Genomic DNA, 22,343 nt, shown 5'->3' on the forward strand with positions numbered 1-22,343 from the left:
AACGGCGGTTCCCACGACCTCCCCGAGGATGTTCAGAAGTTCTCGTCCCCTCCCGCGTTTACTCGCCGCACTCGCCCGGTTGGTCAAAGGCGAGCGCAACGGGCTCGCCAGGGGTCCCAGGAGGTCCAGTCGACATCCCCCCTGTTGGCAGGTCGCCAGCCGAGCTCGCCTTCTTCGCGCGTCAACAAACGCGGGCTCAGATGTACAAGATCTTAGCTTACTGGAAGACGGCAACTGACCCCGAGGAGAAGAGTTTTCTTCACTCAATGCTCGTGAGTATGCGGGCAGATTTGAATGCCGTCGTGGCATAGTTGGGGGCTCAGACGCGGGCTCAGATGCCGCAGATTTGGGGGTCCCGAATAGCGGCGACGGCGACGACGGCAAGGAGTGAGGCGGAGGCGGGGGGGCTCATATGTGGAGGATGAGTTTTTTTAAAAATTAATGTAATTTTTTTAATTAATGTACTTTTTTTTAATTAATGTACTTTTTAAAATTTTAATATTATTATTGAATTTTCCCGTATATGTGTCGTAAATTTAATTTTGTATTTTGTGTTATTGTTAATTTTTTTTTTTATAATTTTGTTTATTGTGGCTAGGCCATGGCTGACCAGTTGCTTGTCCTGATGATGTTGCAGGAAGAATTTTTAATGCTGATAATGTGACATATGGAGTTTATGACTAGGCTATGGCTGGGCTATCTCTATTGGAAATGCTCTAACTAACTACCTGATTTTATAAGTTTAAATAAATATGACAACTCAAAAAGACCGAGGAATTTACCCAAAAGAATATAAAGCAAAAGAAAATCGGAGCGCCCGGCTCTACTGACGTGTTCACATTGTATGTATCAAAATATATGTGTATATCTGTATCTACATATATCGCCACAATGCTCACTTTGAGACTAGTATCTTCCGTTTCCTTAACTCTTCTCACTGCCGCCGATCCTTCTTCCTCCATTTTCGTCAAATTGACCTTGACGCCCTTCTCTTCAAAGCGCATGGCGCACTCGATTGCTCGCGCCACTCTTGGCCTCACCCAGCCCAACAAGATCGACCCTCCAAAGGTTTATGTGACTCTCAATCCTATCACTTCACTGTTTTTTTTCTCATTTCTCCGAGACTTCTTTTCAATCCATGCTTTTTCAACATGAACGAATTATTTTTTTTACTCGGCGACATTTGATTTTGAATTTTTCATTTGGATCACCTGTCACAATTCAAATCGGCTGAAACGGAATGATTTGTTAGATTATTTTCTGAGTGATGATTGTGCAAGTATATGTTTTTCTGCTTGTTTTCTTAATTGTATTGCATGTTTATGTAATTAAGAGTGTGGTTGATTGATCGATTGCTGGATTAATTAGTATACTAATTTGTTTATTTGAATGATGTTAGATCTCATTTGCTGCAAAAGATGCTGATTTGGTAGAATGGAAGGGGGATTTACTAGCTGTGGGTGTCACAGAAAAGGACTTAGTTCGAGACGACAACTCCAAGTTCAAGAACTCACTTCTTCAGAAACTAGATTCCAAATTACAAGGATTGTTGTCTGAAGCTTCAGCTGAGGAAGAGTTCACTGGAAAGACTGGACAGTCGACTGTTCTTCGACTTCCTGGTCTTGGTGCCAAGAGAGTTGGCTTGATTGGACTCGGCTCAGGTGGATCAGCAACATCAACGTATCGCAGCCTTGGCGAGACCACTGCTACGGCCGCCAAGTCTGCTCGCGCGACCAATGTTGCCATTACTCTTGCTTCCCCTGAAGGGATCCCTGCAGAATTGAAGCTCACCAGTGTTTCAGCTATAGCATCAGGTAAACTTCACTTGTTGGCTGTTAAATTATTAGTACTATTATTGTTTTGCTTATATGAATGTGACTTTGGTTTGATTTTTGAATCGTGCAGGAGCTGTGTTGGGCACCTTCGATGATATTAGGTTCAAGTCGGAGTCAAAGCAGGCGACTCTCAAGTCGGTGGATATCATTGGTCTTGGTACCGGGCCCGAGATTGAAAAGAAACTCAAATATGCTGGAGATGTTTGTTCCGGCGTCATCTTAGGGAAGCAACTTGTAAATGCTCCAGCTAATGTTCTTACTCCTGGTTGGTTTGTAGTGTCTGACTGCCTTAATAGCTTTGTGTTACATACTACTTGATTGTGTTTGTGTAGTAACTTTTTATCTTGCGCATTCTTGATTTCACTACATTGCAGGAGTGCTTGCTGGGGAAGCCGAGAAGATTGCTTCTGAGTACAGTGATGTATTGTATGCAAAGATATTGAATGTGGAGCAATGCATAGAGTTGAAAATGGGTTCCTACTTAGGTGTTGCTGCAGCATCGACTAATCCTCCTCACTTCATCCATTTATGCTACAAGCCACCAAATGGAGAAGTAAAAAACAAGCTGGCCTTAGTTGGAAAAGGCTTGACCTTTGACAGGTCATAAGAGAGCCTTTTTTATGTTCCATTTAATCAATATTTTTGGTGAAGATGATCTTATTATTCTTGAATTCTTGTCTACATTTCAGTGGGGGCTACAACATCAAGACTGGACCCGGGTGTTCCATTGAACTCATGAAAGTCGACATGGGGGGTGCAGCAGCAGTACTTGGTGCAGCAAAAGCTCTTGGCCAAATCAAGCCTGCCGGAGTAGAGGTGGATATTTTTCTTTCTGGCGGGATGTGTTGGCCTGCCTCCTTGTCTTGTGTTAAAGTTATCACCATTTTATACAATCTTATGTCATTACTCCACAATTTCAACATGGGACTAGAAGTGAATCCAATAATTTTTGTGCGCACACAGGTTCACTTCATAGTTGCTGCTTGTGAGAATATGATAAGTGGAACGGGTATGAGACCCGGAGACATCATCACAGCCTCAAACGGAAAGACAATTGAGGTATTTATTCTCCCTAAAATAGCTTTTCTACTACAATCAGTTTGGGATAGGAGACCGGGAGAAATCATCACACCCTCAAATGGAAGGCCTTCAGCTAGAACTGAAGTTAACTGATACATTAGTACCAATCATCCTAAAAATGAAATATAATACTAAACTGAAAGCCGTAAATTGTAAGTTTTGTGTGATCATATATATTTGTATAATTGTATGGAATGATATTTGTTCCTTTTCTTGATATCATGTGTTATTTGATGTTAGGTAAACAATACAGATGCAGAAGGCAGACTTACGCTTGCAGATGCTTTGGTGTATGCTTGTAATCAAGGAGTTGAGAAGGTAGCCGAGCTGTCTATTTTGCAAATTACATTCTCTTAGTTTTAATGCTCTTTGGCATCTTCAATTTTATGAGGCATTGTTCTCAAGGAGCGAAAAAACCCTTGCATGAAATTACAACCAGAAATTAGCTAGTCTATAAATTTGTTGGCTGAAGAGTGTATTCTTCAGAAATAGCCTATGCATTCACTTACCGAGTTCTAATATTCTTGAAGAAGGCTAAATTGATCAATTTCTTTAATCCGAAAAGATGAATTCTGTTGCTATGAGAATGAAATAGGGATGGAAAGGAACAAATATCCCATTTACATAAGAAATAAAACTAAAATACTGCTTCTTGGGTCACTTTGAAGTAGACTTCTGAAAGACTTCTCTTTTTGATATGCAGATCGTTGATCTTGCTACATTGACAGGGGCGTGTGTTGTTGCTCTGGGACCTTCTATTGCTGGTAGGTGCATTTGACTTAAGTTGGTATGAATTTGGGGCAACAATTTCAGTTGAAATCCAGAAGCAAGCAAATTGACATTGATGTCTTAAGTCGATAGTATTGGTCGTATCATTTTACAAACAAGTACATGAAAACAGGTGTATTTACTCCTAGTGATGAGTTGGCAAAAGAGGTAGTAGGCGCCTCAGAGGCTGGTGGGGAAAAACTTTGGAGAATGCCTTTGGAAGAAAGCTATTGGGAATCCATGAAATCAGGTGTGGCTGATATGGTAAATACTGGCGGCCGGCAAGGTGGGTCCATCACTGCAGCTCTCTTCTTGAAGCAGGTAAAAGCATCAACCATTTAAAACCCAATTCTCATTATAGCTATGTAATGTGATGAGCAATGGTATGTTTGCAGTTTGTCGACGAGAAGGTACAATGGATGCATATAGACATGGCTGGGCCTGTTTATAGTGACAAAAAGAAGGGAGCGACAGGGTTTGGCATATCCACACTGGTCGAGTGGGTGCTGAAGAACTCGTCCTAGGAGGCGACTGAGTAAAGATGGATGAATATTGGGGTATTTAGCATGCCTTAGCATGTGTAATAAAGGATGTGTGGGAAATGTGGTTGGGACTTGGGGGGGTTGTTTTTCATGGACTGAACTCCTTTTCTTGCCTAATTTTAAGTGGTTTCTTATTCAATCTGATTTTATGCGAGCTGGTTTTTGTTCTCTACAACGCTCCATAGGTTTGGTCGGGTGTAGTATCTATCGTCTATTTTGCAAAACTTCCTCTCATGTGTGAGAATGAGATTAATTGAGTAATAAAATGGTGGCTTGTAATCTGATTGATCATAATTTGTTAATGAATTTGCAACATAGAACTCATTTAGTCATGTGTGTGTTTCATTTCAGTTGGGAGATGGCAGAATGTGTTAATGAAGTGAACCACGGAATATTTATTGAATGAAAATGCAGATATACTTGCTTACCTAATCACGCTCTAGTATATTGTTGGTCTTCTCCTTTGTGAGGGAGAAGAAAAGCCAACCTTGGTAAAATTTTAGTCCAAACTCCACCTTTTCTCATTTGTGTACTAAAAAAGATATTCCATTTTTCAGAGGAAGATACTCCATCAGTGACATTATTGTTAAGAAAACCAGCTCTAATTAGGAAATAATCAACTCTAATTTAATACTACTAGTATTCTTAACTCTAATTTAGCAAGGACCTTGGACCTATTCACTAAAGAAAGAGATTGATTAAGAAAAACAGCTCTAATTATGAAATAATAAACTCTAATTTAATACTACTAGTATTCTTAACTCTAATTTAGCAAGGACCTTGGACCTATTCACTAAAGAAAGAGATTGATTGACCTTGGACCTAGAAAATCAAAACAATATTAGTCCAAAATCCCGAATATGCCTCCGCCAGAAAGAAGCGGACCAAGCACCGGGCGCACAAGTTGCCACCTCCGACAACTTGTGAAGAGTACGCCCCCGGCAGTACGAACTACCAGCCGGATGAAACCCTTGTCTTGGCGAGGTGTTGGGTGGATATATCGGAGGACCCGATATTCGCGAACAACCAGAAGCAGCTCGCGTACTAGGAGCGCATCGTCGAGCGCTACAATGAGGCGAAGCCGCCGAGCGCGTACAAGCGCCAACGGGAGCAGCTCCGCAAGCACTGGGATCAGGTGAAGGAGCAAGTCAACTTGTTCGCGGCCGAGTACGAGAAGTGCTCGAGGGATCAGGGAGGCGGCGAGAGCTTGAGCGACGTGCGCGATAGAGCACTGTTGTCGTACCAGTCCATGTACGACGACCTCAAGCATTTCAACATCTGGGCGCTCTTGAGGGACAAACAGAAGTTCCAAGGCGGGATTCTGCACACCGGTGCGGCGAAGAGGACGAAGACCACCGACACTGGTGGTTACACGACTAGCGAAAGCGGAACTCGTTCGGTGGACCTCAACCAGACGTGCACGGAGGAAGAGAGTTCCGGCACACCGATGTCCTCCCGGCGGCTTCCCATAGGCGTCAAGGCTGCAAAGAACAAGGGGAAGGCGAAGGCGACATCCTCCTCGGCCGCCGCCCCCCATCGCCGATCCCGACCCCAGCGACGATCCATGCGACACTTGCCTACGCGGATTTGGCAACTGCCTCGATGGCGCGGTCGTTGTTGGATACGCACAAGGCCCTTATGAAGTGTACGGATCCGGCCCAAGCCGAGCGCCTCCAGAGGTTGAGCAATGAGTTGAGCCGGAAGTTGGGGCTTTTGTAGGATAGTCATTTTTTTTATTTCTAACTCGTGTAACTTTTTTTTTAAATCAATGAATTTTTTGCCGTTCTTTTAGTTAATTGTTGTGTTTTTTAATAAGTTTGCATTTATATATTTGAAAACATATAAATTAAATAACAAAATAATAGTAAAATGCTTAGGGCGCGCCTTAGGGCGCCCCACTGCAGGTGGAAGGGCATGAGGATAAAATGCTGACGTGTCGGTGCATAGGGCGGCCTTTAGGGCGCGCCTTTGGGCGCCCAACCGTGGATGGCCTAAATAGTAGACTGAATAAATTACCTAAACAATTAATATAGTACTACTAATATAAATACTACTATTAAATAGAGAAAATAACAAAAATGATACACTCTACAAAATACATAAAAATTAAATAGAGAAAATAAGAAAAATAAATTTGACGACTTAAATGCTCACGTGTCTGTCTTGAAAGCCTCACGTGCCGTCCCGACACTGGCCCGTTTGTATGACCCTGTGAGAAATGTCCGTTTCCACTTTCCGCATTGTTTCAATTCCCACTCCAATTAATCTGTTGATTTCCATTCCAATTCCCGAAAAGCAAGCAGCAAATTTCTTCAAATTTTGTATATCTCATTCCGTGATTGAGTTAATTCTGAGTCAAAGATGAAGTAAAAAAGCGTAGCAAACAAGAAAGATGAGCGTTTCATTGACTGTAATGACCTTTAATCTCCTGGAAGATCAGGCGGAGGACAGCCCTAATTCATGGGATAAGAGGAAAGATTTGTGTGTTACAGTCATCACTAGCTATTCTCCCATCATCCTCTGCACACAGAAAGGTCTCTCACTACGCTTTAAAATCTTGGTCTTTGGAGATTGTGTGTTTCTTGACATGATTGATCTGGATTTACCATTAGGTTTTTATTTGCTTTCTGATCATTTTGTGTTTTATAGGGGTGAAGTCACAATTGGACTACCTACAACAATGCTTGCCTGGTAAATTTCTTGATTGTGATTACCCAGTTTTGTTCAATCTGTTGGAAGTAGTTAAGTCCGCACATCTAATATTTGTTCTTGATAAATACTTTTACATACTAATTTATGATGGAAAGGGATATCTATCTTTCTAATATGTGTAAATAATGGAGTGATCTTATATACATGACAAGCATTGTGATCTAATTTATATACCTAGTTAAATAATGGTAGTTCTTGCTTGGGATACTAGCAGCACTGAAGAATTGCTAACTTGACTTATTGTGCCTCTAAAGGAACTCTGTTCCAGCTTGATTATAGCCTTGTGACATAAGATTTGCACATTAGCATATGGAAGTACGTTTGCACTGCCTTGGAGATTACTCTGATTTTATATTTACGTGTGGTTTGGTATTAGCCAGTGAATTTTGTATTGCACAAGTTTGTGTATCACCTTTTACATAGACATATTCTATCTGTTAGTTACTCAACCGAACAATTGCAATACTTGAAGTTGATTGGTTTCAACTACCAAACACCTTGTCTCTCCGCTCTGCTTCATGAAAAATAGCTCCAAAATCATACGGAGTATATATAGCTGTGGATCTTAATCAGCTTATATATTGATGTGTCGAGAAAACAATATATTATGTATATACATTCTACACTGGTTTAGAGTTTTTTGCCGTTACCTACTTGCAAAGCATCCCCTTGAGAGTATGGTACTGTTATAAATGCATGAGAGTTTTTTGCCTATTCTCTTACATCAATGTATCAATTGGTTATGGGACCGCTAATCAGCTCATACATGTCTTACATGTTCAACTTGAAATTCTAGAAAAATCAAATTTATTGCACATAGCAAATTATTTTCAGGACAGAGTAATTATTAATTTGAAAGAGTGTTGATTGTAAAATTACAGAACTTATCTCTAGGATCTTCCTATACTTCAGAAGTAAGTCCCCTCTATTTATTTTGGAAATAAGTCGACATTGCCATTAGTCTATTGCGGGCCGATATTAACCCAATGAATATGAAAATGTTGAACTTTTCCTTTCTCCTGGGAATGATCATTCTCATGGAGAGTATTTTTGGATACTTGATAGAGGCTTTGTCCTCTTTTACCTCTGGGTTCATACGTTTTTTTGTATTTCAAATGAAATTGCTCTTTACCAAAGTTGATTTTCAGCAGTTTCACATTATTGTTCTGAAACTAAAAGCTTAATGCGAGTTATTTACTTATGCTGAAAAGGTTATGCTCAATTTGGAATTTCAAGAAAAGGACCTGAAGATACTTCTGATCACCACTGTACAATCTTTTACGAAAAGGAAAAGGTGAAACACTTTATTCTTCTACAAGTCATCATTTTGGTGCTGTCTCATGTGTCTACCTAGCTGCCGAATAAATTGCTTATTGTGCTACATGATGCAGGTCGAGGTTCTAGAAGGTGGAACCTTTTGGTTGTCTGAGTCACCTTCAGTTCCCGGGAGCATGTCGTGGGGTTCTACGGAGCCATGTATATCTACATGGGCTATATCCTTCAGCTTTTTGATTAGGCCATCTTAGATTACAGAAATGATGACTAATGTGTGATGCGTTGTTTACCTTGACTAATTGTGTACACATTCCAGCTTAAAGGTGTCGAGCCACCGGGCTTTTCATTTCAGATTGTGAATACGAACATGGATGAATTTAGTCCTCGCGCTCGCAGACGCGGTGCTTTACTCACCTGGCAGCACATTGCTTCATTGCCTCCGAACTTGCCTGTTTTGTACTGTGGAGGGTTCAACACACAAAAGGAATCAACTACAGGCCGCTTTCTTCTCGGAAGATCCAGGTACTACTTTTAGTTTCTGCAAGGGTTACTCACACAAGCACTAATTTTCTCTTCCAATTATGCTTGGGACGACGTGTAGCTTCTTCCACAAACAATGTTACCAAATAAAATTGACCCTTCATTAGAGATTAATAGTAATTCCTAATGGAGGATGCACCATATTCAGATGTACACAAATTTACCAATAAAATTAGGCGTGAGACATCTATCTCTCAAACAACGTATAGCTACATGGAACCTTCATTTACTCATTAACTGTGGCCAATTTTTCCAATAATTTTCTTGCTTGATGTTTCATCATCCTTTGATGATGCATTTTGTCTTTGGGCACGGCCACTGCATGTCTTAATGTCTGCACCTTGTAGTTAGTGTGGGTTGCACTTCCATGGTGTTGCTTTGACTTTGCACGTTTCCCATGTCTACACTACTTGTGCTGCAGGGAACATGGTGTCGTTGGTGATATGAGGGACGCTTGGCCCAATGCTCGTGTGAGGAAAAATGTTTCCCTAATTCGCACTTACCATGGATTCAAAGGTGTACATTATCACAATCTAATATTATCATTTATACTAAAACTTGTTTTCTCTAAGCTTATGTTCTTCATTTTTCTATTCTATTAGGTGATAAACAGGGAGCTCTTGAATTCTTGAAGCTGATATTTCGAGCTCTTTGTCTCTGCTGGGATCGCCAGACTCAAGACCTGCACGTTGACTGGATTCTCTTCAGAGGCAGATCGTTGATCCCCGTCTCGTGTGAGGTGGTGAGTGACAATGTCGATGGCTACTACCCTTCGTCCCACTATCCTATATTTGCTGAGTTTATGCTTCCGCGCTCAGTGAGGCTGACGGAGATGCCTACTCAAGATCAAGGCTAAGCTCTTCCTTATTTTTGTGAAATAATTTGTGCAGAAGATTTTGAATGAAATGGTGTGAAGTTCTTCTCATGTTCTTGTTTTGCATTGTTCTGAACATTTTCTGTATTGACAGCACCACATAATAATTGAAAGAAAGAGTCGAATTCTGTGAAAATGGTTGTTATTAAAATCCTTGTATTTGAGCATGAAGATTGAATTGAAGGGTGTTATTTTAATTTTTTATCTTTTAAAACCTTTTCCAGTTCAATGTGGGGAATGAATAAATGATGGAATCTGTAGAATATGTAAATGCGGTCGTACATGTGTGAATCTATCGTGAAGCCAATATAATTAACTTAATTTTTTCCTGGTATTAATGTAAATTGAAGATAACCTAATAGTTTAATGATTTTAGGGGCAGAGAGTGTACCTAACTACCTATGAAGTTTAAGACTCACAAATTTTATGTTAAGTTCCAAATAGCATTATTATATCTGAAACTCAATTACGACATGCAAAACTTTGTACTGCATCAAGTACTGAAAATGATGTTATTTTTGACGTCTCTATTTCAAAATATCTTTATTTTCATTTACAATAATAATGTGATATAGCAATTCTCTTAAAAAAAATTTATTAGAGATAAGTTAATTAAAACAAAACAAAAAAAACTTAGAATTGTGGAATAATATATACTCTCTTCATTTATCAAAAATAGTTTCATAAGTAAACGCACGGGCTTTAATGAGATATTGGTAAAGGAGAGAATGAGAAAATGTGGATAAATTATGCTAGATAATGAGAAAATGAGGATAAAGTATATGACAGAAATGAGCAAAAATGGATAAAATAGTGTTAATAATTCGAAGAAATTTTCTAGTTTTAAATGAGACTAAATTTTTGTGAGCACCTCGAAATGGAAAGATGAAACTATTTTGTCAAGACTATTTTTTTTAGATAACCCTAAATGGAAAGATGGAAATAATTTCTCAAGTATGTGAGTATGTGACAAATAATTGAATACTTCCTTGGTTCGCTATTAAATGTCATATATTCTCTCACCTTGGGATTTTCACCATTGAATGTCTTATTTCAATTTAATTTTTTTAAGAGTGAATTACAAAACTAATACCCAGAAAATGGAATTTGCACCTTTTTAATATCCAATATTTATAAAATATTATTTTCAGTAAAAAAGTTCATAAATCCCAAATTCAGTCCCAATTTTTACTATTCAATCCTTCAGTCCTTGAGGGGTATATTTGTCCATTTAAAAATATCGTCAGTAGTCCCTGGACTAATGGTTTATTTCGAAATTGGTCCTTTTAACTATTTTTTATCCGAAAATGCTCTTTTGAGTATTTTAGCAATTTCGTCTTTTCACATTTTAATTGTTTCAATATGATATTATTTCAATGATGTACTAAATCTGATACTCTCTCTGTCCACAAGAATATGCACTCTTTCTTTTTTAGTCCGTCCCACAAGAATATATGCACTTTCTAATTTAGGAAAGTCTTTTTCCTATAATGAGGTAGAACTCATTCTCCACTAACAATACTTTAATTACTTTTTTCTCTCTACATCTCTCTTACTTTACCAATTTTACATTAAAACCCGCGCCGAACCCAAAGTATATATTCTTTGGGGACGGAGGGAGTATTATTTCAAAATTATCTTTTTCTTCTTTTTGTCATCCTTCACTTTGTTTTTTATTTCAATATTAGATTTAATTTTATAAAATTAAATTTTTAATTTGGATTTTTAAATACCAATAAACTATTTTTAATTAAAATTATTAATTTATGTTATTTATTATAAAAAAAGTTGTGTGAGTTGGCTGCATAGTTTTATTTCTATATAAATAGCTATGAGACGAGAAAGAATACATAAATTAATAATTATAATTAAAATAATTTATTGATATTTAAATATCTAAATTTTAAAATTAATTTTATAAAATTAAATCTAATATTGAAATAAAAAAATAAAATGAAGTATTGCAAAAAGGGAAGAGGAAGATAATTTTGTACATCATTGAAATAATATCATATTGAAACAGTTAAAATGGAAAAGACGAAATTGCCCAAATGCTCAAAAGGGCATTTTTCAGATTAAAAATAGCCAAAATGACTTATTTCGAAATAAACCCTTAGTCCAAGGACTACTGGCGATATTTTTAAAATCCAGGAACTAGGGGCGAGATAAATTCATTGCCCATGGACCATTTTTGTAGTTCACTCTTTAATATTTACATCTACATTTTCTCTCTCCAATTAAACACATTAACCAACTAACTCATAAAATTTTGTACTCCCATTGTCCCACAAAGTTTGTCCAATTTTATCATTTTCGTACGTCCAACAAAGTTTGTCCCAATTGAAATCTTTCCAAAAATAAACATATAATACATCCATCAATCCCTTCAATGTGAGACATTTATTTCACTATACACCTCCATTTAATATAAAGTGAAATAATTTTTTAAAATTCACGTCAATCAAATTGGGACAAACTTTGTGGGCCGGAGGGAGTATTAACTTAAGATTTAGGACAAAGGAAGTAACTTTTTGGAGCCGTTATTTTTCGGAGTTTGCCAATATGATCCATGTGATATTTTGGAATAAAAAAATTCTTAGACTAAAAAATATACTACTAGCAATTGATCAACTTGAGTTTTACAACCGAATTAAAGGTGAGATGTCTCTACATTCAATAAAAATGAGTAGAAGATACAAAAGATCACATTTTTTTTGGAGGTTAATGGAATCAGCAAATATCCAAATTACAACTACTTCTTTCTCTCCCTAAAACCCTAAATCACAGAAAATGACTAATAGAAGATCGAGGGTCCCACACAAAGTGAATATCAATTTCCCCACGCCAACCAAGCTAGAAACCCTAACATTTTGATGCATGGAAAAATTTAAAAGCCCTATCCGTCCATTATTGAGCCCCAAAATCCCACAAATGAATGGTAGCATCATCACTGCATGCAGCCACAAACCTCTCATCTGCAATTAGGGCATTGCAATCTTCAATTCTCTCTCTAAAATTATACAAATAGTGACCATGCTCAATCTCCCAAACCCTAATCACCCCTCCACCCCATGTCACTCCATACCCACCATTCATGCACCCAAATGAAACCCCCTCTCTCATTGTGAACCTACACACCTCCTCCATGCTACCCACCCGACGCACGGCCGCCACACGCCGCGCATCAGGTATCATGGTTGTGTCGCCGTAGGCATCAAAGACGCCCACAATTATCCCCCTCCGAAACTCCTCCTCCCACACCACTATCCCTTGGCTTAGCAAGTGGAACACCATAGCCCTAAGCCCGGTACACGCCACCGCCATGTCCCCTCTCACCACCCGGATCCGGCCTATGATTCCGGTCATCTCAGTCAGCAGATGCCACCCCATCACAGCCTCTGGATCGGTCATCGTGCCACCGATGAAAAGCAGCTCCTCCGTTTCCCCATTCCATATGTGAAATGCTCGCCCTGGAACACCTACAGATTATAAAAACTAGTCTGTGTGAGTTGTTCCGGTGCTAATTAATGTTCGAAGTCAAAGGTCTCATATTTATGTTAATTTATTAAATAAAATTATAAGAAAAGAAAAATCCTACCGGCGTAGAGACCGACCCACCAGCGGTGGCAGCCGGCGAAGTCGACGAGGGCACCGTCGTTGACGACGTCCCCCAAGTGGGCCCGACGCAGCGGGGCGGCGGTGTTGACGGCGGCCATGTGGATGTCGCCGTCGAGGGTGGCGAAGACGAGGCGGGAATCGGAGAGGATGATCCCGGAGACGGCGCTGGAGAAGCGGCCGAGGCGGTCTCGGTGCTGCGGGTAGAAGGTGGAGAGGTGGAGGCGGGTGGGGATGTCGAAGAGTTGGACGGCGCCGTCGGAGAACCCCGCGGCGAGGTGGTGATCGGAGAGGGCGAGGCGGCGGCAGCTGAGGCCGTCGTCGTCGTTGTTGTTGTTGTCCGTCGGGATGAAGTGGAGGGTGGCGTGCTCGTACCTCCGCGAACGGAAGTTCGAGGAGGTACGGTGGCGGTAGATGTACTCCTCCCGCCACGACTCGCGCGCGAGGAGCTCGCCGACGCTCCAGATGCTTCGCGCCAGGTTTTGCCACAGAAGATCCGACCGCGATATAGCGCGCCACGTGGAGCACACCTGTAATTATTGTTATTATTCTAATTTGTCATTTGAATTCATTCCTGAAAAATGTCAATATTCATTTTGGAATTTACCCCCACTAATTAATCCCTATATCTAAACAGTGGCCTGAGCTCTCTTTTTAAACCCATGCTTGGATCCAGACAAATTAATAAAAATTGGAGTCATAAAAATGAAATGAGGGGAGCAGAAAAAGAGTGTTGGGCAGAAATCCAAGAATTTATATGCAGGCATGCCCTCTCACTACTGCATTGAAAAAGCTGAATTTAAATATTAAATTAAAACTGTGCATGGAAACTGCAGTGAGATACAAGAATCACTTTATCAATAACTATTACAACCAGCTGACTACCTAGACGACTTCTACTGTGTGTTTCTTGTTCAATGTCTGCGTGAGAGAGAAAACAAACAAACAATATGCGAATCCAACTGCAGAATGACACACACAGACAGAATCTATATATTTATATTCATTCATTCTTGAAATAAAAACACACAAGTAAGTAACCGGTAAAGCCGTGTAAAGCAAGGGCCGAGGAGGAGGAGAGAGAAGAAGAGTTGTCATGGGAGCAGACTAAATAAAGTAGGGTACTAGGGAAATGCATGTCTTGTATTATTCGAGCTGTCCCATACAGCTTTAGATATGTCTCTTACTTGTAATTTCCCAATAAAAAACTGACACCCTTCCTTCCTCTTAAATGTGATCATTCAGGTTAAGAAGATAAGCTAGCTTAGCTAAGTACACTACAGCATCAAAAACAGTGGAGCTTTAGTTCAATTTCACAGCTATCTGAGACCTGACACACCATGCATTTTTTTTTTGTTACTTTTAATAAAATTCAAACTTCTCCATCTTACCCGATAGATATTGCACCAACAAAAGGAAAATATCTTTTGCAGATTCAATCTTTTGGTGGATTTGGAATTTGGTCAAATGAGTAGGGGTTTCAGCTCAAAACTCAAAAGGCTGGGTGGGGGCTGCTTCTGCCAAGGAAGTAAAACAAACCTCCAAACCATCCTTTTAATATCCAAAAATGGGAATTTTGTCTTGTTTTTTTTACTTTCACATCTAGACCTTACACCATAATAGGGTATATTTACATTAACCATTTTTTCTAGTTTATTAATGCTTTGTCACTATACTACTTTCCAACTTCCAATTTTTCCACATTCTCTCCCTCTCACACAAGCACATTAGATGAGAAAAATGAAGAACTATATATATATATATACACAATGAAGCTAAGGTACCTGAAAGATGTTGGAGAGAGCTTGAGCAGCGGCGAGGCGGCCGATGGTGCGAGAGGCATCAACGGCAACTTGGAATGCGAGAGCTTCGAGGAAGGGCTCGGGCCAGACCCCATTGCTTGATCTGATTCTACTGCGGGAAGATGAGGGGCCTTCATAGTCGCTGTCTCCTCCTTGAGTGGAGGGGGATGAAGATGAAGTTGACATGTTTTGGTGGAGTACTACTTCAAAAGTGCAATGGAAGAAAATCGCTAATATTTGGAGACAAATAAACTATGCAAAAACAAAAAAAGGGAGATAGAGACGCGCAAAATGAGGGGCCCAAAATGGTGTGTGTGTGTGTGTGTGTGTTTTCGAGTTTCAAGGCTTGTGTGTTATGTAGTGTGAATTGTGTTTGAAATAGTAACATTGTCAGATAAAGAAGGCAATCAAGCATGGATATGAATTGTTATTTGGTGGAGGAAATCAATCATAATTGTGACTAACTACAAGTAGAGATATATTATCGCCCATAAATCATCAAATACATAAATGAATTATTATCCTATGGTAGAGCAGGTAATGAGAATCTCCTAATCAAGAAAAATTAGCTCTAAGAACAATAAAAATGATAGGGTTACATCATATAAAAAGATTAAACAAAATGTAGAGTTAATGAGAAATATATGAATGAAAGAAATAATGTGTGAATAAATGAACTCTTGAAAACCAAGGACCTCCACTGCACAAATAATGGCAATCATTGACTACTTTTATCCATATTACTCCCTCCGTCCCGCACTACTCGCACTTATTTCCTTTTTGGGCGTCCCAAGTTACTTGCACTCTTTCCATTTTTAGTAAAAAATTTCACCTACAACCGTCATTTTTTACTTTCCTATACACTCATTCCTTAATCTCCGAGCCGAAAAGGAAATGAGCGAGTAGCCCGGGACGGAGGGAGTACCATTTACGTTAAGCTCTACCACTAGTCACATCATACCAGAGATGTACTTCTACCAAGTTATTAACCCAGGGCTAAGCCACAAGGCAACCATTGCCCGACTAAGGATTTATGAGCATTTATCTCACCCAATATTAACAAGAGAAGGAACACCCTCAACACTAATTTCTAAAACTAACTCTTCATATCAAAAGCAACTAAAAGACCCTATTTATAAACGGAGGGGATAGAATGGAAAAGGTCTCACAAAAATATTTCAAAATCCTATAGTCCGACACACTGGGTTCGCAAGGTGTGCGAAACTTATCGACTCGTTGACTCTCATCTAGAGTCCGTCTGCATTCCAACGGCTTGTTGGGATTACAAGGTGTGTGAACTCAACAACTCGCTGGTTTGTTTTTCCTATTGGAATCTTTGCTCGAACATTGATTTTGTCGTTTTCTCGCTCCCTCTTCGATCCTTGTATCCGATTCGACCTCTTCCCCCCCGGTAATGATTTTGCACTTGATGTTAACTATTCAAAGTTACATCAGGACCAGTTCTAAAATTTATTTAGCAATGAAATAAGTGTTTGAATGTACTAAGAAAGAATCCACTATTCAAAGTTAAATTTGATCTAAAGAACGACATCAATATGTGCAATTCTTACCATTGAAAATTGAAATCATCTTTGTGAATTGTCAGAAATACTATATTAAATGTAAGTTTCTAGTGAAAGACAACGAAAGTCGGGTATGATTTTTGTGGATTTATTTTAAGAGTGATGCTAAATGGTCATAATGTGACCGGTCATAAAGAGTTAATTTAGTCCATTTACATGTATAAAAAAATTAGAATTACCGATATAAACTTATATGTGTGTGAATGGACTTGTGAGTTGATACTTATCTTTGAATTCCATTACGTAAAACACATTAATATCACGAATTACTGTATACGTTGAGCAACAATCAAAAAATGACAGTAGTAATAAGTTGAGCAAAAACTACGAAAGAGCAATACTAACATGTTGAGCAACATATAATGAAGATGATATAAAAGTAAAATCAAGTAGTATTAAACCAAAAATTTGAAAAAAAATCAATTTTTTGGTTATTTAATTAATTTATGGCTGGCCATAATGTGGCCGCATAGCATTATTCTTATTTTAAATGGAGTGTAGAGTTGTATTGCCCAAAATTTTGTATTTCGTTGATACGAGGTGTATTAAGAAAATAAAAGGTTCTAGTAATAATCAAGAAATGATTCATGGATATATTTAAAATAAACATGTAATCAAAGCAGGGTAGTAGAAAGGCAGTGAAATTTAAGTACTCTATGTCACAATCTAAGTGAGGCGTTTTAGCCCAAGAATAAAGTAAAATAGTGGTGCTTTGTAAATTAAATTGTAAAATAAAGTTGGAAAAAGAAAGGCGGCATAAATTAAGAGATATAACAGGAGTAAAATAAATTGACGTTGAAATCAATTTATTTTCAACGTCAATTCGTGAGCACTAGCTCAAGCATATTCTGTTTTCTGGAGAGATAGATACATTGATTCAACTTGAAGAATATAGTTAAATCTCTTATAACTTTTTAAATTATTATTTTCACCTTTTCGACTTTTGTGTTAATTATAGTGACAAGAGTGTGGCGTGTGTTAGAACAACAACACAATGATTTGGTGAACCATAAATGCAATCACATCAAATTAGATGGAGTAATGTATATACTCCATCTATCCCAAACTACTTGCATCCACTAGTATGAGATGGAGGAAATATAAATAGTTGAAACAATAACTGAAAGTTAAATCAAGTTAATTAATATTGAGTACATATATAGTGTTCTCTTTGTCCTCTTTTGTCATTTTTGTCTGTCTCTCATTTATTGTCTACTTTCATTTTTTTACGAATAAATGGTAAGTAGGTCTCATGTTCCATTAACTCATTTCACTCATATTTTATTACTATATAAATACTATATAAAAATGAAATCTACATTCCATTAATTTTTTAAAACTTATTTTTTTATTTTTTTTAAAGTCTGTGCCCAAAGTGAAGTAAAAATGGGGGAAGGAGATTAATTTGATGTTTAAATCCAACATAGAGTGAAGTAAAAATGGTGGAAGGAGATTAATTTGATGTTTAAATCTAATATATTGACATACGGTTATGAGTTATGACTACCTGTGTTTACAAATTAAATCAATCTACCCAACAAGATATAAGTAAAAAAAAATTAAAAAAATTGGGAGCAAAGATATAAATTCTTCTTTTTGACTGAAAAGACCCAGAAATATGGCATGGTAAAGTCCAATCATGACATTACATTGTCTCTTTCCTTATGTATAAATTGTGTCTAACTTAATAAGTGGTTGATATTTGGATGGGGAATATTGATTGTGGACTGAATTTTGTCTTGTTATTATAGATAGGGCAGAAGCTATGAAGGAGTGTATATTAAGTACACAAAAGTAACTGACAAAAAGTGCTCGAAAATAATGTCAGCTCCGACGCCTAGAGCTAAGGGCATCAATAACCAGGAGCCTGGTTTCAGGCCCTAATGGCATCATTAACCCGTCCCCATTTCCGGCCCCAAGTCCCCTCCACGTCATCATTCCTCTATAGTTGCGGCACAGGCCTCAACTGCTGTAACCCTGCAAGTTGCGGCCCGGGCCGCAACTAATAAATGACACTATTCACAACTCCAACCTATTTAACTCGTAAACGCAATTCGTTGAACAATTGAAACCGGGAAAATGCATTGTTCATTAGAAATTAACATTACATTACTAGACGAAGCAAATTTGAAATACAAGAAACCCGGGCCACGACTACTACTTCTTCATTTGGGCGCGAAGGTAGGCGATCATCTCACGGTGCAACTCGATCTCCTCGGACTAGGTTGTGTCTGCGATGGTTGCGACGACGGTATGTACCAATTGTTCGAGTTAACGAACTCCTCCATCTCATGTTGATCGCCGTTGAACCAATCCATTGGCGCCGAAACAAAGGGTATAATAGAGTATTGAAATGGAACGCGGGATTGAAATGGATGGAACGCAAGCTCGTATTTATAGACATCGAATTAAAAAAAAATTGGATTTGCGGCCCGGCCCGAAGAGAGTGTAACGCTGGGCCGGGACGCGGGACATGCGGCCCGTCACCGTGCAACCCCGTCCTGGGCCGGGATGCGGGACGCTCCCCAGGCCGGGAACGCGGCCCCGGGACGGGCCTGAGCCGTGCCGCCCTTCCGTGTAATGCATGGGACGGGCCGGGACTCACGATTTGCGGCCCGGCCCATGGCGTTGCAGATGCTCTAAGTCCCCTCCACGTCATTATTCCTCTACAGTTGCGGCCCGGGCCTCAACTGTTCTAACCCTGCAGGCCACAATCGGACCGCAACTAATAAATGACACTATTCACAACTTCAACTTATTTTAAACCTAAAATAAAAAACGCCGGAAATTTATAGCACAGAAAAGTTAATTTCGATCGAAGATTGAAAATTACAACATAGAAATTTTAAAATACAAAATAAAAATGATAAAAAAGCACTACGTCAATGTTGGAAAACGTTGGCGCGAGTCCAAATCTCTTCGATTAGATCGGCTTGGAGGCGAGTGTGTTGTTCCTCTTGGCGCATCGCAGCTGACCGGGCCATGACATTGCGGATGTCGGGAAAAAGGCCCTGCACGGGCGGGTCGGTGACAACGTAGTCACTCCCGGTGCTGGCGAGCGGATCGTCGCTCCACAAAGTGACATTATCTTCCTCGTCTTCAACGATCATGTTATGCATTATGATACATGCATACATGATGTCGGCGACTAGTGACCGCTGCTAACCACGTGCCGCTCCCTTCACGATAGCCCACCGTGCTTGGAGGACTCCGAATGCACGCTCGACATCTTTCCGAGCCGTCTCTTGCCTTTGGGCAAACAATGCCCTCCGATTCGTTGTCGGACATGTGATAGTCTTCACGAACACGGGCCATCGAGGGTAGATCCTGTCTGCCAGATAGTACCCCATACTATACCGACAGTGGTTGGCTGTGAACTCTACGTTCGGCGCTCGCTCGGCACACAAGTCGTTAAACAATGGAGACTCGTTCAACACATTGAGGTCGTTGTTGGACCCCGCAACACCAAAGTAGGCATGCCAAATCCACAATCGTTTGTTGGCAACGGCCTCCAACACAATCGTGGGATGTGTGCCCTTGTGCCCGCTAGTGTATTGTCCTCTCCAAGCGGTTGGACAATTTTTCACTGCCAGTGCATACAGTCGATGTTTCCAAGCATCCCCGAGAAGCCGTGGGCCCGCTCGTGCATGTCGACCAGCTTCCTAACGTCGTCGGTCGTTGGCTTTCTCAAGTATGTATCCTTGAATGCTTCGACGACTGCCCGACAGAATCTAGTTAGGCACTCCCGTCTAGTAGGCTCGCTTACATGGAGATACTCATCGAACATATCTAATGTAGTTCCGTAAGCGAGTTGACGAATGGCAAACGTGCATTTCTGCAACGTCGATATACTTTATCGGCCCACAGCATCGGTTGTTTGGCAGAAATACGTGTCACGAGCTACAACTGTGTTGACAATGCGTAGGAACAAAGGCCTCCGCATCCGGAACCGGCGACGGAACATCTGATCACTCCATCGCAGATCTCTAGAGAAATAATCCGTGAAAAGCCGCAAGGCAGCTTGTTCACGGTCTCGGTGAATATACATCCGAGTACGTGGTACCCGGATTTGTTGTTCGTTCCAAGCTTGAATAGCAGCTTGGTAGCGTTCTACTTCGTTGTTGATTTCTTCTTGGATTGCCGGTACCGCCTCTGCTAACAACCGGGACATTTGAGATTCGATTAATCTTTGACGATGAGGCATTTTTTCAAATTCTAGGAAGAGATTTGAAGTTGAAATGAAGTTGAATGTGTATGAAAATGGAGGAATTGAGGAGTATTTATAAAAATTCCCATGACCACCCAGATCTAACAACGATATCACCGTGCTCAACCACTCCGATATCTTCAACAATGTTCAACACGGTAGAGAAGCAACGATATCCGATAAGACACATTTTAGGCATTGGTTACCGAAAATTATTTATCGTCATATATTAAAGAATACGTAATTGAATATAAATAATGCAAGATCTTTGAATATCATGTATTTAACGTAATTAAGCATAAACATAATGGATCGAAAACTTATCTTAACGATCTATAGCTGAAGCGATTGGGGAAGAAAAGGAAGACTTCCTTGAACTTTCTTCGATGTAGTGGCGCAACTCCAACTCCAAGGATTTGTTTCTCTCTCTTTCCCTCGTTTATGTGTACTCTGTAATGTGTGTGATTTGATGGGAGTAACACACTTGTATTTGTAGGCAAATTAAAGAGAGGACAAACCTTAATCCGATAAAACAATTAATGCCCTTTCCATCAAAGTGATTATTTAATTAGGACATTTCATTTTTACCGAATAATACCAAAATCAAATTAAATGATTCTTCACAATAATTTGATCTGATTTATTAGTCAATGACATAATTAATGTCAAATACTAATCAAGACATTAATATAAATATCTCAATTTTCCTTAATATCAATACACTAATAAAAAATAAATACTCCATTCGTCCACAAATAGGAGTCTAATTTTTTCATTTTGGTCCGTCCGCGAATAGGGGTCTCGGTTCATAATTACCATAAATGGTAAAGAGGCCCACATTCCACTAACTCATTCCACTCACATATCATTTAAAACTAATATATACAAGTGGACATATTCCACTAACTTTCTTTCATTCACTTTTCTTAATATTTCTTAAAACCCGTACCGGAAGGAAATGAGACTCTTATTCGCGGATGGGGGAGTACTACATATTAGTCAACGATCGATGACTATTTAGGAAACGTCCCATTTAAATCAATATATTCAATTGATAGCCAATTAATTAAGGAAAAATATGTGTTATACCAAGTTAACGTGTTATATTAAAAATCCAATTCTACGTAGGATTCTATCACGTGTCACATATGTGAGACATAAAACTTACATTCTCTCACTTGACGAACATGTGAGACACAAAGTTTTCGATTCTCCCACTTGTCACACTTGATAGAGCCACAGTAAAATATACAAAATAAACATAAGGTGCGCATAATATTCGACTTTACAAATACTTTCATTTTTGGCAAACATAAGTATTATATTAGAGAAACTACTAATGTGGGTCATAGCGGGCGTATATCATTAAGTCAATATAGTTCCTTCCATGTACCACATCACCAATAACGACACTAAATTAATCTATAATTGACACAATGCACATAATTGTCTTATTTCAAGACCTCTTGCATTAATACTAAAAATGTACTCCCTCCATTCCATCATAGTT

The 22,343-nt window shown here is 39.2% G+C and overlaps 3 protein-coding genes across 3 annotated transcripts; 2 read left to right on the plus strand and 1 right to left on the minus strand.

The window, feature by feature from the left end:
* Positions 1-867: 867 nt before the first annotated feature.
* On the plus strand, positions 868-4,393 carry LOC121801800 (leucine aminopeptidase 2, chloroplastic-like). The gene is made up of 10 exons (XM_042201213.1): positions 868-1,068; positions 1,400-1,814; positions 1,906-2,100; positions 2,210-2,435; positions 2,525-2,651; positions 2,799-2,894; positions 3,156-3,233; positions 3,619-3,679; positions 3,817-4,004; positions 4,079-4,393. Exons 1-10 carry the CDS (start codon positions 892-894, stop codon positions 4,205-4,207), a joined length of 1,692 nt encoding a protein of 563 aa, XP_042057147.1. The 5' UTR covers positions 868-891; the 3' UTR covers positions 4,208-4,393.
* A 2,057-nt stretch (positions 4,394-6,450) lies between these two features.
* LOC121805424 lies at positions 6,451-9,762 on the plus strand. Its single transcript, XM_042205266.1, has 7 exons — positions 6,451-6,759; positions 6,875-6,916; positions 8,149-8,231; positions 8,329-8,430; positions 8,520-8,734; positions 9,174-9,268; positions 9,355-9,762. The coding sequence occupies exons 1-7, from the start codon at positions 6,618-6,620 to the stop codon at positions 9,606-9,608; spliced, it is 933 nt and encodes a 310-aa protein (XP_042061200.1). The 5' UTR covers positions 6,451-6,617; the 3' UTR covers positions 9,609-9,762.
* A 2,771-nt stretch (positions 9,763-12,533) lies between these two features.
* Positions 12,534-15,430, minus strand: LOC121803458 (transcriptional regulator STERILE APETALA-like). The gene is made up of 3 exons (XM_042203122.1): positions 15,026-15,430; positions 13,225-13,771; positions 12,534-13,105 (listed from the first exon to the last, which is right to left on the minus strand). The coding sequence occupies exons 1-3, from the start codon at positions 15,227-15,229 to the stop codon at positions 12,534-12,536; spliced, it is 1,323 nt and encodes a 440-aa protein (XP_042059056.1). The 5' UTR covers positions 15,230-15,430.
* Positions 15,431-22,343: the final 6,913 nt, after the last annotated feature.

This window comes from Salvia splendens, chromosome 5, assembly GCF_004379255.2.
Source record: "Salvia splendens isolate huo1 chromosome 5, SspV2, whole genome shotgun sequence".
NCBI classification, from domain to species: Eukaryota; Viridiplantae; Streptophyta; class Magnoliopsida; order Lamiales; family Lamiaceae; genus Salvia; species Salvia splendens.

What these genes read in the sequence shown, in the direction of transcription:
- LOC121801800 (XM_042201213.1), top strand. Translation starts at nt 892, where the DNA reads ATGCTCACTTTGAGACTAGTATCTTCCGTTTCCTTAACTCTTCTCACT. An exon ending in TGTTTCAGCTATAGCATCAG is followed by an intron (nt 1,815 to 1,905) that starts GTAAACTTCACT and finishes TGAATCGTGCAG; the next exon opens with GAGCTGTGTTGGGCACCTTC. An exon ending in AAAGGCTTGACCTTTGACAG is followed by an intron (nt 2,436 to 2,524) that starts GTCATAAGAGAG and finishes TCTACATTTCAG; the next exon opens with TGGGGGCTACAACATCAAGA.
- LOC121805424 (XM_042205266.1), top strand. Translation starts at nt 6,618, where the DNA reads ATGAGCGTTTCATTGACTGTAATGACCTTTAATCTCCTGGAAGATCAG. An exon ending in CATGTATATCTACATGGGCT is followed by an intron (nt 8,431 to 8,519) that starts ATATCCTTCAGC and finishes CTAATTGTGTAC; the next exon opens with ACATTCCAGCTTAAAGGTGT. An exon ending in CACTTACCATGGATTCAAAG is followed by an intron (nt 9,269 to 9,354) that starts GTGTACATTATC and finishes CTATTCTATTAG; the next exon opens with GTGATAAACAGGGAGCTCTT.
- LOC121803458 (XM_042203122.1), bottom strand. Translation starts at nt 15,229, where the DNA reads ATGTCAACTTCATCTTCATCCCCCTCCACTCAAGGAGGAGACAGCGAC. An exon ending in CTCTCTCCAACATCTTTCAG is followed by an intron (nt 13,772 to 15,025) that starts GTACCTTAGCTT and finishes CAATAATTACAG; the next exon opens with GTGTGCTCCACGTGGCGCGC. An exon ending in GTGGGTCGGTCTCTACGCCG is followed by an intron (nt 13,106 to 13,224) that starts GTAGGATTTTTC and finishes TATAATCTGTAG; the next exon opens with GTGTTCCAGGGCGAGCATTT.